The sequence below is a fragment of the Sinocyclocheilus anshuiensis genome, unplaced genomic scaffold, assembly GCF_001515605.1.
Source record: "Sinocyclocheilus anshuiensis isolate Anshui unplaced genomic scaffold, SAMN03320099.WGS_v1.1 scaffold71, whole genome shotgun sequence".
Classification (NCBI taxonomy): Eukaryota; Metazoa; Chordata; class Actinopteri; order Cypriniformes; family Cyprinidae; genus Sinocyclocheilus; species Sinocyclocheilus anshuiensis.
In genome coordinates, this window is record NW_015548203.1 from 117360 (window position 1) to 132359 (window position 15000).

General features: G+C 33.8%; 1 protein-coding gene across 2 annotated transcripts in view; it reads right to left on the minus strand.

Moving 5' to 3' along the window:
• tafa5l (TAFA chemokine like family member 5, like) overlaps positions 1-15000 on the minus strand; it is a 49237-nt gene that overhangs the window by 21649 nt on the left and 12588 nt on the right. The window contains exons 2-4 of one of the 2 annotated variants that reach the window (XM_016440119.1): positions 9993-10068; positions 9083-9156; positions 1030-1157 (exon numbers count right to left, since the gene is read on the minus strand). In XM_016440119.1, the coding sequence (XP_016295605.1) occupies positions 1030-1157; positions 9083-9156; positions 9993-10068 (278 nt within the window). Of the gene's footprint in view, positions 1-1029; positions 1158-9082; positions 9233-9992; positions 10069-15000 lie in introns of both variants that reach the window. The other variant, XM_016440120.1, reaches the window with a different exon arrangement.

Genomic DNA, 15000 nt, shown 5'->3' on the forward strand with positions numbered 1-15000 from the left:
GGGAGTGACCGACTGAAAGGGAACAGCATTTATTTGAAAAAAAAAATTTGTACTGTAACAATGTTAAAATCTTTACTGTCCCTTTATTTAATGCATTGCGGAAACTTACTGAAAATGTGCTTTTTGTAGATAATTCATGACAAATATATCACAAAGTCTTCAATCCTAAAAATGGTATTTATACATTCTTTAATAAAAATGGGAAAAATGAGTTGAAGACAACAAGGGTTTAAAAAAGGTACTGTTTGCACCAAGACAGAATCTTATTTACACAAAATGCAAATAGTTGTAGATGCTATTCTAACAAAGTCTAAAAAGAAGACATATTCTATTATACTAAAAGTAAAATACCTGAGCAATGTTGGGTGGAGTTAGTGAAAACAACCTGTGCCAAAAAGGATGTATTACTTTTTAGTACACTGCTCTGTGGAATACTTAATTCTGATTGGTCAATCGCTGCATTCTGCCATCAAATATTGTACCATAAGAACCATTAATCTATAATTGACTGTTGTCTCAGGCAACCAATTCGCTGTGCTAGTTTTATGTCTCTCACATCACTCTGAGGTGTCTTTCTTCTCACATAATAAAATAATTACAACTCAAATGTCCATTTACATAAAATACCGTACAGTCAGATGGTAATTATCACAAAGTAAACGCGTTCAGGGTGATATAAGACCCCCTACATGTCGCCTTGCGGTCCTGATCACCCCGTCAGGGTTTATTTTGCAATAATGATAGACTGACTCTACATTAACCCTTGCATAATAACTTTCATTAACGCATAATGAGCAAACATTACATACTGCTAAACAGATCAGCTGCTGATGTACAATACATTAAAATAGAAATATATATGAATATTTAAAATCTCTAATGAGGTTTCTACAGTATATATATGTATGCTCATTAACTAATGATTAAGTCAATAGAACGTGAGATGAAACACAGGTGGTGTGAATGATGCAACACTGCGTCAACTAAGTGAATAAATGAAATGTTACAGATATTTAGAACGTGTCTCACCGTGACGGTTTTAATGCGGCCGCCGCCTTTGGTGCAGGTCCATCCGGAGCGATTGAAGATCAGTCCGCAGATCTCACCCTCTGAACACGGGGACATCTCACACCACTGCTTGCTTTTCACTATCCGGGCTACAAAAAAAACATGAAATAAATTTCAGTTCAATTCAGTATTGATGGAGAAACCGTAAATAAATCAATATAAACTCACTTTGCACATCAAATCACAACAAATCATGTGCAACTTATGCACAAATTGCAAAATGTGCTGTTACCATGTGGTGTACATCATTATAAAAAATATATACATACGAGGGCTACATTTTAGAAAATATATTTTTAGGACAAATTTGATAATTTACATAACCTTTTCAAGCCTAAGGCGATAATGGGTTATTTAAAAAGACTCAAATTGGAAAACTTTCTCAAATTTTAAAGTAATTATTTATTTATTTTAATTTTAGAAAAAAAAATGAAAATATGCTTTCTTTAGATATTCTTGATAATGCCACAAAGTATGAGACGATTACATTTTAGAAAATGTGTAATATTTTAGGGTAAATTTACATAACTATTTAAACCTGCATAACACGCTTAAATGCAAAAATGAAAACTGGTTCTTCAAAAAGGCTCATTTTAAATATTGCATTTTAATTTTTTTAATGAAATAGTCATGTTTCATATTTGTTTAGGTATACTAGGCAATGTCACATAGTCTTCAATGCTAAAATCAGTGGTGACAAATTAGATAATTTATATAACTTTTTAAAGCTTCATAACACGCTAAAAGGCCATAACAGGTTCTTCAAAAAGATAAAATAGTGTAAAAAAAAAAAAAATTTGTTTAGATGTTCTTCACATTATCACAAAGTCTCCAATACGGTATTTATATATTCTTTAACAAAAATGGGTAAAAATAAGAGGATTACATGCAAAATTATAATTTGTATATAACGTCTGTCATATTTTTTTTCTTTTAATGGATTTTTATATAAGATTTTTGTTACTACAAACCTTTGAGATCCAACAGGCATCACAAAAAAAACACCCAACCTCTATATTCCACATAAAATATGGATTTGTGTATGAAAGTGGATTTGAGATTATGGCAAAGTCATGCATGTTTCAGTAAGCAGCCTGCAGGCCTTGATTCACTGCACACTTCATTATCTTCACGTCATAGAACCGAAACCATCAAACAACTCAAAGAGAGCTACATCAGACATGTGTATGCACTGAGGCTCTCGCTTTCAGTTCTCTTGTTTGCTCTGTAGATCCATGTAAAATTCCATAAACCCCTGCTGTTCCTGTGCTTCAGATGCAGATCAACCAGCATTCAGGGGGTGATGAGAACAAAACAGGTCAAAGAGGATGTGGAGCATCAGAAAATCCGAAGATGGTTGCTTCTCGTCTGCACACCAGGAAAGAAAAATAACAAATGAAATCCCTTGAATAACTCAGCTGTTTCTCCGAGACAGCAATGAGATCAAATGGAGACCATATTTGTGCTTCTCAAATGTTTCTACAGAAAAAATATTCCCTCATTATGTCACAAACATCTAAGGATTCAGAAAAGATTTCAAACTCCTTGACAGAATACCAAGGTCAATATGAACTCAAACATTTCTCATTTCTATTTTCATTTCTCCAAAGGAATGTTATGAGAACCTCAACTACTTAAAGGAACAGTTAATACTTAAAATTGGTCAAAATGTACTCACCCTCAGGCCATCCCAGATGTAGATGAGTTTGTTTCTTTATCAGAACAGATTTGGAAAAAGTTAGCATTACATCACTTGCTCACCATTGGATCCTCTGCAGTGAATGGGTGCCGTCAGAATGAGAGTCCAAACAGCTGATAAAAACATCACAGTAAGTAATCCACATCACTCCAGTCCATCAATTAACATCTTGTGAAGTGAAAAGGTGCACGTTTGTGAGAAACAAATCCATCATCAAGATGTTCTTAACTTTAAACTGTCACTTCTGGTCAAAATACAAGTCCATAATCCATAATACCTCTTCCTCCAGTGAAAAATTCCATCTCCTGTTGCTCGGTCTCATTAAAATCCACCAACATATTTGAATACTTTTGAACTGTTTTTGCTTTTAAATCTGTGCATATTTATTTTCTGATTCAGACAAGATGACCTTTTCACTGCAGAAAGCAATATTATAACGCCTTATATTTTAGCCAGAAAAAAAAATGTTTTTTTTGTGAAAACATTTTTATGATAGATTTTTTTTTTCTTACAAACATACAGCTTTTCACTTCACAAGACATACATTTATGTGCTGAAGTCATGTGAATTACTGTGATGTTTTTATCAGCTGTTTGGACTCTCATTCTGACGGCACCCATTCACTGCAGAGGATCCATTGGTGAGCAAGTGATGTAATGTAATACATTTCTCCAAATCTGTTTTTTATAAAAAAAAAACTCCTCTACATCTACATCTGAACTACTCCTTTAAACGAAACGTAACTGAACATGGATGTGCACAGAATACATTTCCAGGATTTAGATTATCCTTAAATTCTACAAAATCCTCAATTTCATTAATATAGCATCCCTGTGAGGTCTCAGTTCCTTGATTACTCAGTCCATGCAATTTTCTGCGCACAAAGGCTCGGCTGTCCTTTTCGAAATTTCCTGTCACCAGACGCTGTTAAGATATGTTTACAACCATTTTTTTGATCTGAAACACAGCAGGTCTTTCAGGGCAGTCCTTATGAATATTGCGTGTGATAACCTATCAAAGCTCCATCCCTAAATTTATCAAAGTAAAGTGGCGCGGCTGAAATGAAGGATTATTCCTTTAAACCGATGCTGAGCAAAAGCTGTGGACGGCCGAGCCAGCTCTACAGATCTCATCCAAGTCCTCTAGTCCCCAGGGGGCCTAAAACAATCAAATCCATCCCACATCACATAAACAAGCCTCCCTCCGAGGGACAGTATTCAAAAGCACAAACACAACTGGGCCATGAAGAGAGAAAACAAAGAGCACTAAATAAAATCAATGAGCTCAAATGAAGCTGGAATGCTTCAGCGAGGTATTTAGCGTGCAGTCGGTCAGGGTGTCTGAGCTGCGATGCTTCATGCTGAGGAATGGCTATATTGAGGTAACGGTTGTGATTGCACACTCCAGTTGGAATCTAGTTGAAAGAAGTACTGGGGTGTGTGGACTAGTTTTAACATCTGTGAGAAATATCTACTGAGAGCACACAGAGCACCTGAACACTAGGCGTGACATTTTGGCCCAACATGTGAAACATGTCAAATGAAAAACACCTGGCTGCTATTGTACCAGATCCATGTAACAAGGTAAAACTTTGAACTATACTACTCATACTATTATTAGTACTGACTTCAAATGAACTTTAAACCAGTTTTATACTAGTACTGTATACGGATAATGAGCTTACTAGCTCATAATAGTTCTGATCTGAGCTAGAAAGCATACTAGAATGACTTTAACAATTCTATGTTCTCATTCTAGCTATAATATTAAGACTTTAAACTAGTACTCATATAACAACTAGTATTGTATTTAAAATATACTGTTTTTTCATCTTTGATTGGAGCACTAAGACTTTGAACTAGTACTGGACTTACACATTGCAAGATCTAGCATTAGTCTGGCTCTGCACTAATCCTAGTGGTCATTTTACTACTAGTCTAGACTTTTAACTTGAACTCGCTTTAGCACTATTCATGACCTGAATTAGTATGCCTACAAAACTGGTTTTGAAACATCACATTTTCTAGTACCAGTCCTGAATTTTACCTCTCATACTAGCACTAACTAGTACACACATTAGTACTGGATTTACACATTGCAAGTTCTGAATTGAAACTAGTACTCTTACTAAGGCTAGATCTGGCTGTGCAGTAGTCCTATGCTTATTCTAGTACTAGCCCTGACTTGCACTAGTCTTTACATTATTGGTTCTGACTTTGAACTAGAACTCATACTAACACTAGAAGCAGAACCTTGTAGTAGTACACCTACTAGCCCGAGTACTAACTTTTAACTAGTATTCATACTACTGATACTCATACCAGTACTGACTTGGAACTAGTACCCAAAGTAGCCTGGAACTGACTTTGAATAAGTATACAAACAGTATACTAATACTAATACTGACTTGAACTGCTACTCATACTAGTACTGGATTTGCAAGCTCTGAGTTTAAACTACTACTTATACGAGGGCTATCTGCACTAGTGCGTATTCTAATACTAGTCCTGACTTTATTAGTAGTACTGACTATTAACTATCACTTTGTGATGCACAGAAATTTCAGCAGCCGAAAATATTCCAAAAATGTTGAATGAAACAACTTACTGAGATGTGTTATATCAACTGTGGAAAGACATCAATAATACAGCTTGTAAACAATGCCACCTAATGTTACATTTACCTCAGAGAAGACATTCAATGATCACATAGTTTATTAGCCAGCTATAAAAAACTCTCTAGAGAGAAGTTTTTAAATAAATATGCATTATATTATATATTCATTATATTTGTACATATTTAACTTGTCTTCATTATTTAATGTACGTTTAAATAAATCTGTCATGAAAACAATTTTTATTACAGCCACTGTTTAAATGTTTATATTTTAACAATGAATTGGAGCAGAAATTGCGTCATTGTGTGAATTATGTCCAATTTAAATGTTAATATACTACTGTTGATTATTAAATACATTTGAGTAATTCATTGATTACTAAATAAAATCTATTTTCAGTTTCAGTTTTTTGGTAAATAAGAACTTTAATTTCGGTTTTGGTGTTTCTTTAAAAAAAAAATTCGATCCAAGACTAGCACTAAAACTGACTTTAGAGTTAAAGTGCCCCTATTATGGATTTTTGAAAATTACCTTTCATGCAGTGTGTAACACAGCTCTAAGTGAATGAAAACATCCTGCAACGTTTTAAATCTGAAAGTGCACCGTGTATAAAGTTATTGTCTCTCAAAAGAAAGAGTCGACTCTGAATCATTGAAACGAGTCATTTTTTAAACGAATTCCAAGCCGTCAGCATGAAACATTAGCATATTGGACCGCCCACTTGTTGCGCGCGCAGACCCGGGAAAACGTGAAAACTTGGTCTGAATGAAAATGCAAATTCATTCTTTGCCAATAGGTGCCGCTTTTGGAGCCGTAAAAATAACGCTGTGCACAAAGCAGCACTGCGCTCACAACGCTGCTTTATCAGGCATTACAGGCATGATGAAATGAAAATGAGACCAATCGGACCAATCACCGCAGATTAGCGTCACGCAAAGGAGGGGTTTGGAAAAATGTATCGTTGAGCGAATCATTGGGGAGTTGTTGAGCAAGTAAGGTAAAAATAAATGCATATTATAAGACAATGAGAGTGTTTTTTGACCTTGCATGCATGTCAACCTGTTGTTGGGGACTCCCAAAACCAAAATATTAACCTTTCATAACACATAATAGGGGCACTTTAATACACACTCGTACTAATACCAACTTGAACTGCTACCCATAACAGCTGTGACTGGTACTCATATTAGCACTATTGTTTGCTTTGAACTAGAACAGATTCTACACATTCAGTATATTCAAAGCTGGTTTTCCTCAGTAATTTCCAACTGCTTCCCTTTTCATCTCACCCTAAAATACCTTGTATATACAAAACCAAAAAGGTGCTGATCCACCGCCGCCTTTAAAGGCCTGATCTAAAAACAAGCCTTTAATGTAAAATAAGAATATAGCCTTAATTATCATTAATGCATGTGAGATGCAAATACACACATGTCTCATTGGGTACGCTGAAGTGCTCTAACTAGGCCACACAGGGAGCAGAGACCGGCAGATTACAGCGTACACAGAGTTTAGCAGATATTTTCGTACCCTATTTGTTTCATGTGAAGCCTGATGAGGCTCCTGAGCCGCGCTCTCCGCTGTAGAGGCAGCCAGTGAACACATGGCCTCCTGGGGAGCCGTGTGCCTCCGTTCCAAACTCACTGATCATTAACTGCTTGCAAATAGATAGAACAAGAATACTTTCTCTTTCAGGGTCACTGTATATGGGGCAGACATATGCAAAATCCCCCCAGAAATACACACAAAAGCAGCGGCACGAGAATCAATATAAACACGCATGCACCGGATAATTTCCTGTTCCTCCCTGCATGTGAAAAAAGATACCACCCACTGACCATTGCGTTTGTAAAGAGAGAACAAATCCAGCTTCAAATAGAATGAATCACACCCACACACACACCGTTTCCCAAGGTACCTCTATTCTGCATCATGACTCAATTCGTCTCTCTGTGCGCATGCAACACCTGAGCCGGCTCCGTCCAGCACACCTACACCGATTCAGACGTCTGCAGGGACCTGACCCACGCATAGCCTCCCTCTCTCCCCCGGGACCCTTGACCATCTGCCCCCCGGACTCATCTGCCAGACACAGCCTCACCTGCAGACTGCCATCTGACCGAATAGAGCTCAACAGAGTGCACACAGTTTTTCATTGCTGTGAGCTCAGGAAATACATTTCCATTCTTTTTCATGGTTTTAAAAAAAGCCATTCAGTAACGATTTAGCGATGTGCAAAACTATAAATATTGGTGGGCTGCCTTAAGGACATGTCAACTAATCTGGCAAGTAATCTTAACTGGAAGCCCTGAAGCATTTTTAAAATTTAGATCATTTTAGCTTGAAGCGTAGAACGTTCAAAAACAAAAAGTGGTAAAGTCCCTAATTAAAGCACCACCAACATCTAAATAAATAAATAAATAACAAATGTTGCTCTTTTGAATTGTCTATTCATCAGCACAAATGTATTCAAAATTGGCAATAATAACGTTTCTCGAGCACCAATTCAGCATGTTAGCATGATTAGTATGATTTTTAAAAGACCACGTGACAGTATATTGAAACAGAAAAACAGTTATTTTAAATTGTAATATTCCACAATATTACTGCTTTACTGTATTTGTGATAAATAAATGCAGCCTTGGTGAGCATAAGAGACTTTCAAAAACATAAAAAATCTTACCAATACATACATTAAATTAAATAAGTTAAATAAAATCAGAGCATTATATATATATATGTGACCCTGGACCACAAAACCAGTCTTAAGTCGCTGGGGTATATTTGTAGCAATAGCCAACAATACATTGTATGGGTCAAAATTATCGATTTTTCTTTTATGCCAAAAATCATTAGGGTATTAAGTAAAGATCACGTTCCATGAAGATATTTTGTAAATTTCCTACCGTAAATAGAAAGGAAAACTTGAAATCACATCATATGACCCCTTTAATTTTCTCTGTACAGCAGTCATGAGGTAACCTGTAATTTTACAGCATGTGTGCGTGTTCACGCAACAGGTCCTTCTTTAATGGATCCACTACTAATGGAGCATGAAGGCAGCAGAGAAAGCCAATAAAAATCAATTTCCCACAGCTGTAATTGTGGTACTCTCTTGGTTAATTACTCTGGTCTTGCCGTTACAAAGTGCTACTAATGTGTCGTTGAAGAGCTCAAGCTGTATAGCATTTACCAAAAAACACCATCGCTCTGAAAAAACAAACAAACTACACGACCCCAGCTGTCAGGAGAGTTGGGTTTATTTGCTACAGAAACAACGACTACCATCATATTCAGGTTTACAACCTAAGAAAGGCTGAAAGCTCATGAGATACTCCACCACATCCGGCGCTCGGCAGAACAGACAGGCTCAAATATTCCTCCTAAACCGCAGTGACAGACACAATCCAAAGATTAAATTTTTTTCTTTCCCTTTTCAGCGATCCTCATCCATCCTCGACTTTGACACAGCACACATTGCAGAGAGGAAGAGTTCTTTACATGTAGCAAGTCTGACTATTGTGTTATATTGTGTGATACAGGATTTTGACACGAGAAAAAAAAAAACAATGCAATGCAAATTCAACAGTGAAGTCAAATGACATGACGTGGCTTGTTGCATGCTGTGAACGGATATATGTGTGTGCACATCCACACAATGTGAGAATGTGTGTGTGTGTGTGTGGGATGCATCTCACCGTCCACGCATGCTGGTCGGGCCCGTGTGGTGCCAGCGATCTGTCCTCTTCGGCAGGCACAGCGGGCTGTCTGCCTGGCGATAGTGCGCTTGGGTTGACTGCTGTCTCTATTCAACATCACTATCTCACATGTGCCTACTGCCAACTGACCTGTGGAGGACACACACACATACATACATTTCAGAAAGCGTGACATAATAAAGATATCAGTAGTAAAATCTTGTTATATAAACTTCAACATGAAGGTTAAATATCTCTTAAAATGAGCCTATCTTCCGTAAATATATCAAAACTTAATTTTTGATATGCATTACTAAGGACTTCATTTGGACAAATTTAAAGGTGATTTTCTCAATATTTCGATTTGTTTGTACCCTCAGATTCCAGATTTTCAAATACTTGTTTCTCGGCCAAATATTGTCCTATCATAACAAACCATACAACAATGGAAAGCAAATGCAATTTGCAAAAAACTGTACTGTATGCATGCGTGTGTGCGCATATATGTATATATTTTTTGTTTATTTCGTTATTTTAATATAAATCTAAATGAAGTAGAAACTACTTATGGATTGTACAGAAGCACATCCTGACGCTTCACCTCAGAACTTATGGCAGTTGTACCATGAAATATTCATACATTTACAAATCAATTTCGTCATGGAAATTTTGGCATTTTAAATTTCTAAATCCCTCTGTTGAGCTCTATAATGCAGTGGATATGAGGACCGGATGAGAAGCAGCAATAGGTATATAGACTAAATGCTGATGGGTGGATGGATGGATGGATCTTTAATGTAATCTCTACATTTTTGAAACTTTAAAGGGGTCATATGATGCTGCTAAAAAGAACATTATTTTGTGTATTTGGTGTAATGAAATGTGTTTATGTGGTTTAAGGTTCAACTGCCTGGCGATAGTGCGCTTGGGTTGACTGCTGTCTCTATTCAACATCACTATCTCACATGTGCCTACTGCCAACTGACCTGTGGAGGACACACACACATACATACATTTCAGAAAGCGTGACATAATAAAGATATCAGTAGTAAAATCTTGTTATATAAACTTCAACATGAAGGTTAAATATCTCTTAAAATGAGCCTATCTTTTGAGTGCATTGTTATGTAGCAGTCTGAGAATGATTGCCAAAGCAATCATGGAGGGAAATAAACATGGATGGCTTTCGGTGAAATAGAACATTTAAAGGAATGGTTCACCCAAAAATGAACACTGCCGTTGTTTACTCAATCTCATGTCATTTCAAACCTGTTTAACTTTCTTTTTTTTTCTGCGAAACACAAAGGTAATTTGTAAATCAATACAATGAAAGTGAATGAGAACTATGGCTGTCAAGCTCTAAAATGGCACCACAAAAGTGGATCATTTGATGCGTGCACTATAAAATTGGTTCACTGGATTCAACAACTATACTCATGAGGAATATTTTATGAATGAGTCTTTGAGTTTACAAAACATGAACGAATGATTCCTTAATGAATTGGACTGAAGACTTACTGATTCAGTCTCAGAGGCTACTCCAAGTTTAACACTGAAAAACAACTTCAGTTTGCATTACTCAAAATGATCATACATGGCCACTTTTATAGTACTTTTTTGTTATTTTTTTAAGTTTAAAAGCCCCACTCATCATTCATTGTAACAGCATGGAAAGGAACAACCGGTACAAATAGTTATAAGACAAAGTCATATGGATTAGAAACAACATTTAAATTTTTGGGGTGAAATATTCTTTTAAAATAGATATCTAGTCTAACAGCTCTGAATACCAGCATAAAATCCAGCATAAATGTTCTCATTGCCTATGCTATGAAAATCACTAATGAAAACTGTAAAGCTCCAAAATCACATCACAAATGTGCATAATTTGACTTGTGCACTATAAAAGTGGTTCATTTGAGTCAACAACTATATTCTAAGTCTTCTAAAGCCATACAGTAGTTCTGCATCAGGAACTTGGTGAACAAATTATTCTTTGGAGTCTTTGGATTCTTTTAAAAGAATAGGCTAATCAAGCTCACAAAACTGGTCTAAATGATTCATTCATGAAACGGACTGATTTGGATCTCTACTTCAACTCACTGACTCAATGATTCAGTCTCAGAGGTTACCCCGAGTTTAACAGTGAAAAACAACTTCTGTTTTAACTGTGCATTATACAAAGCTATCAGAAGGCCACTTTTTGATCACTTTTACTGTGCTTTTTGGCCAATTTAGAGGTTTGAAAGCCCCAGTCATCATTCATTGTAATTGCATGGAAAAGAACAACCTGTACAATCAGTTATAAGACAGAAAGTCATCTGGATTGGAAACAACATTTTCATTCTTTGGGTGAAATATTCTTTTAAAATAGATATCTAGTCCAACAGCTCTGAATACCAGCATAAAATCTCATTTTTCCCATTGCCTGTACTATGAAAATCATGCAACAGTACAATGAAAGTGAATGAGAACTGGGGCTGTCTGTCACACTCCAAAATGACACCATGAAAGTGGTTCAACTGACTTGTGCACAATAAAGATGGTTATTTGAGTCAACAACTGATTTGGATCTCTAGTTCAAAACACTGACTCGATGATTCAGTCTCAGAGGTTACCACAAGTTTAACAGTGAAAATCAACTTCAATTTTGACTGTGCATTACACAAAGGTATCATATATCAGAAGGCCACTTTTGGACCATCATGTCTCCTTTTAGTTCCTCATTATGTCTTTAGAAGCAGACGGATACCTGAGATAATTTAAGGCGTCGCTTAAATGGTAGCTTTTCGCTTCTCTAAAGGTGTTCATTGTTGTTCAAGCCTTTTTCAAAGCAAAATCTCTTTCTTTTACGTCCCTCGAGACCACTTCCACTCAATGGTTTCTCTGACAGGCATAAATGCTTGGCTGAGTAGTTTTTACACTTTTAGTGTGCTGGCAAAGCTCACAACTTCTATTCAAGTGACCACAATGACCAGCAAGCTTTGTAGAAAAAGAACGAAAAGTGCAAAAAGTCTGGCTAGACATTAGCTGACTCATACATAATCATAATCATAATTCATGTCAGTGTCAGTGAGAAAAGTCTTCCTTGTTCCTTCACTTCCTGTCTTCGCTCTTTCTTTGTGTTTGATCAAAAAAGAAAAGTGGCCGGGTACAACTCTATGAATCCGCCTGTTTAAAATGGCAATAAAAGCAGATTTACAATATTAATGAATCTTGTGTGATACCGTTGAAGGGCCAACAGAGATGTGATGAAAGGGGATTTTTATATGTGTAATAGAACTCGGGAACAGTGATGAATCACCACCGACTCCTGCTTTAAGATTCCCTTTCACAGGAAGCTCATCTCAAGGGCGCAATAATTCACTCTGATCAGACCGAACGGAGAGCCAATCAGATCTCACCCTCAAAAAATACCCTAAAAAAGCAAAAAGCCTAACTATTGTCTCCAGAATGCAGCGACACTGCAACTTTAATCAATGCTTGATGGAAGACAGTCCAAAAAGAGTCTATTCATGCACCATATTCTCCGTTTGTCAACGTGTCAGCCTTGATTCCAGCTTTAAACTGCTGCTGATTGCAGGGCTGAATGGCTTATTGCTATTCATCATATTTTACAGTCGCAAAAAACAGCACATCCACTCTCCCGTTGCATTAGCACTTGACCCATTGAAATGCAAAGACAGCAGTGTGGAGCTGATGACTGCTACTGCTTGGTCAACAGTCGGCACAGGCTGATCTGATTTAGACGGATGTGTCGAACGCAAAGCTCGGACTCCCAACAGGACGACCAAAGGCTTTCACAGTCCACCGGCCTGGACAATTACTACTTCAAAACAACAGGTTAAAGTCAGCGAACCGGAGAAGACACATGCCTTTCAGGAAGAAACCGGAGGAATTGAATACGATGTGCAGTGGACAGACAGTCAGCCCAATTCCAACAGTAAAAAAGCTTGAATTTAAAAAAAAGAAACTGGTAAATATATCTATATTTGTAGGACTCCTAATTAGTGTCTGCATTAATGAACTACCGTTCATTCCATTCTCACTTCAAAATCTCACTTGGCACATACAAGTAAGTTTCCTCTTGCAACAACACAATACGAAACATTACGCACCAAGAGCAAAACTTACACACAATTTCAGGCCGCACGTGTCAGATGCACAGTCTATTGAAATTGTTTTAACCTTGACGGCGATGGGGGCATCTTGTTGAGTGGAGATGAGAAATCCCAGCAGACATCATTATTGTAAAGACTATGGAGAACGCTGAAGGTCACCTCTCTCTGTCTCGCTCCCTCTCTCGCTCTGATCAGCCTCCTCCAAAATAGAGCCACAACCTCTTTCCATAACGGCCCACATTAATCCTCCACAGCTCAGAATTTAGATAAGAGTATTAACCCCTCCTTCAGTCCTCTGATGCTTCTCTGTTTGCCCCTCTTTTATTCTGTTTTATTTCATTCCGAGATGTTTCTTCAACTACAGTACTTTTGTTTCTGTTAGAAAATAAATTCACACTTTACACACTTGCATGAGTTAATTTGATTTGTCTGCTAACAGCATACTGAACATTTTGTTGCATAACTTGATAAAATTAGAGCTTAGCTGGGAATTAAGTATTAATTAAGCATATATATATATATATATATATATATATATATATATATATATATATATATATATATATATATATATATATATATATATATATATATATATATATATATATATATATATATATATATATATATATATATATATATATATATATATATATATATATATATATATATATATATATATATATATATATATATATATATATATATATATATATATATATATATATATATATATATATATATATATATATATATATATATATATATATATATATATATATATATATATATATATATATATATATATATATATATATATATATATATATATATATATATATATATATATATATATATATATATATATATATATATATATATATATATATATATATATATATATATATATATATATATATATATATATATATATATATATATATATATATATATATATATATATATATATATATATATATATATATATATATATATATATATATATATATATATATATATATATATATATATATATATATATATATATATATATATATATATATATATATATATATATATATATATATATATATATATATATATATATATATATATATATATATATATATATATATATATATATATATATATATATATATATATATATATATATATATATATATATATATATATATATATATATATATATATATATATATATATATATATATATATATATATATATATATATATATATATATATATATATATATATATATATATATATATATATATATATATATATATATATATATATATATATATATATATATATATATATATATATATATATATATATATATATATATATATATATATATATATATATATATATATATATATATATATATATATATATATATATATATATATATATATATATATATATATATATATATATATATATATATATATATATATATATATATATATATATATATATATATATATATATATATATATATATATATATATATATATATATATATATATATATATATATATATATATATATATATATATATATATATATATATATATATATATATATATATATATATATATATATATATATATATATATATATATATATATATATATATATATATATATATATATATATATATATATATATATATATATATATATATATATATATATATATATATATATATATATATATATATATATATATATATATATATATATATATATATATATATATATATATATATA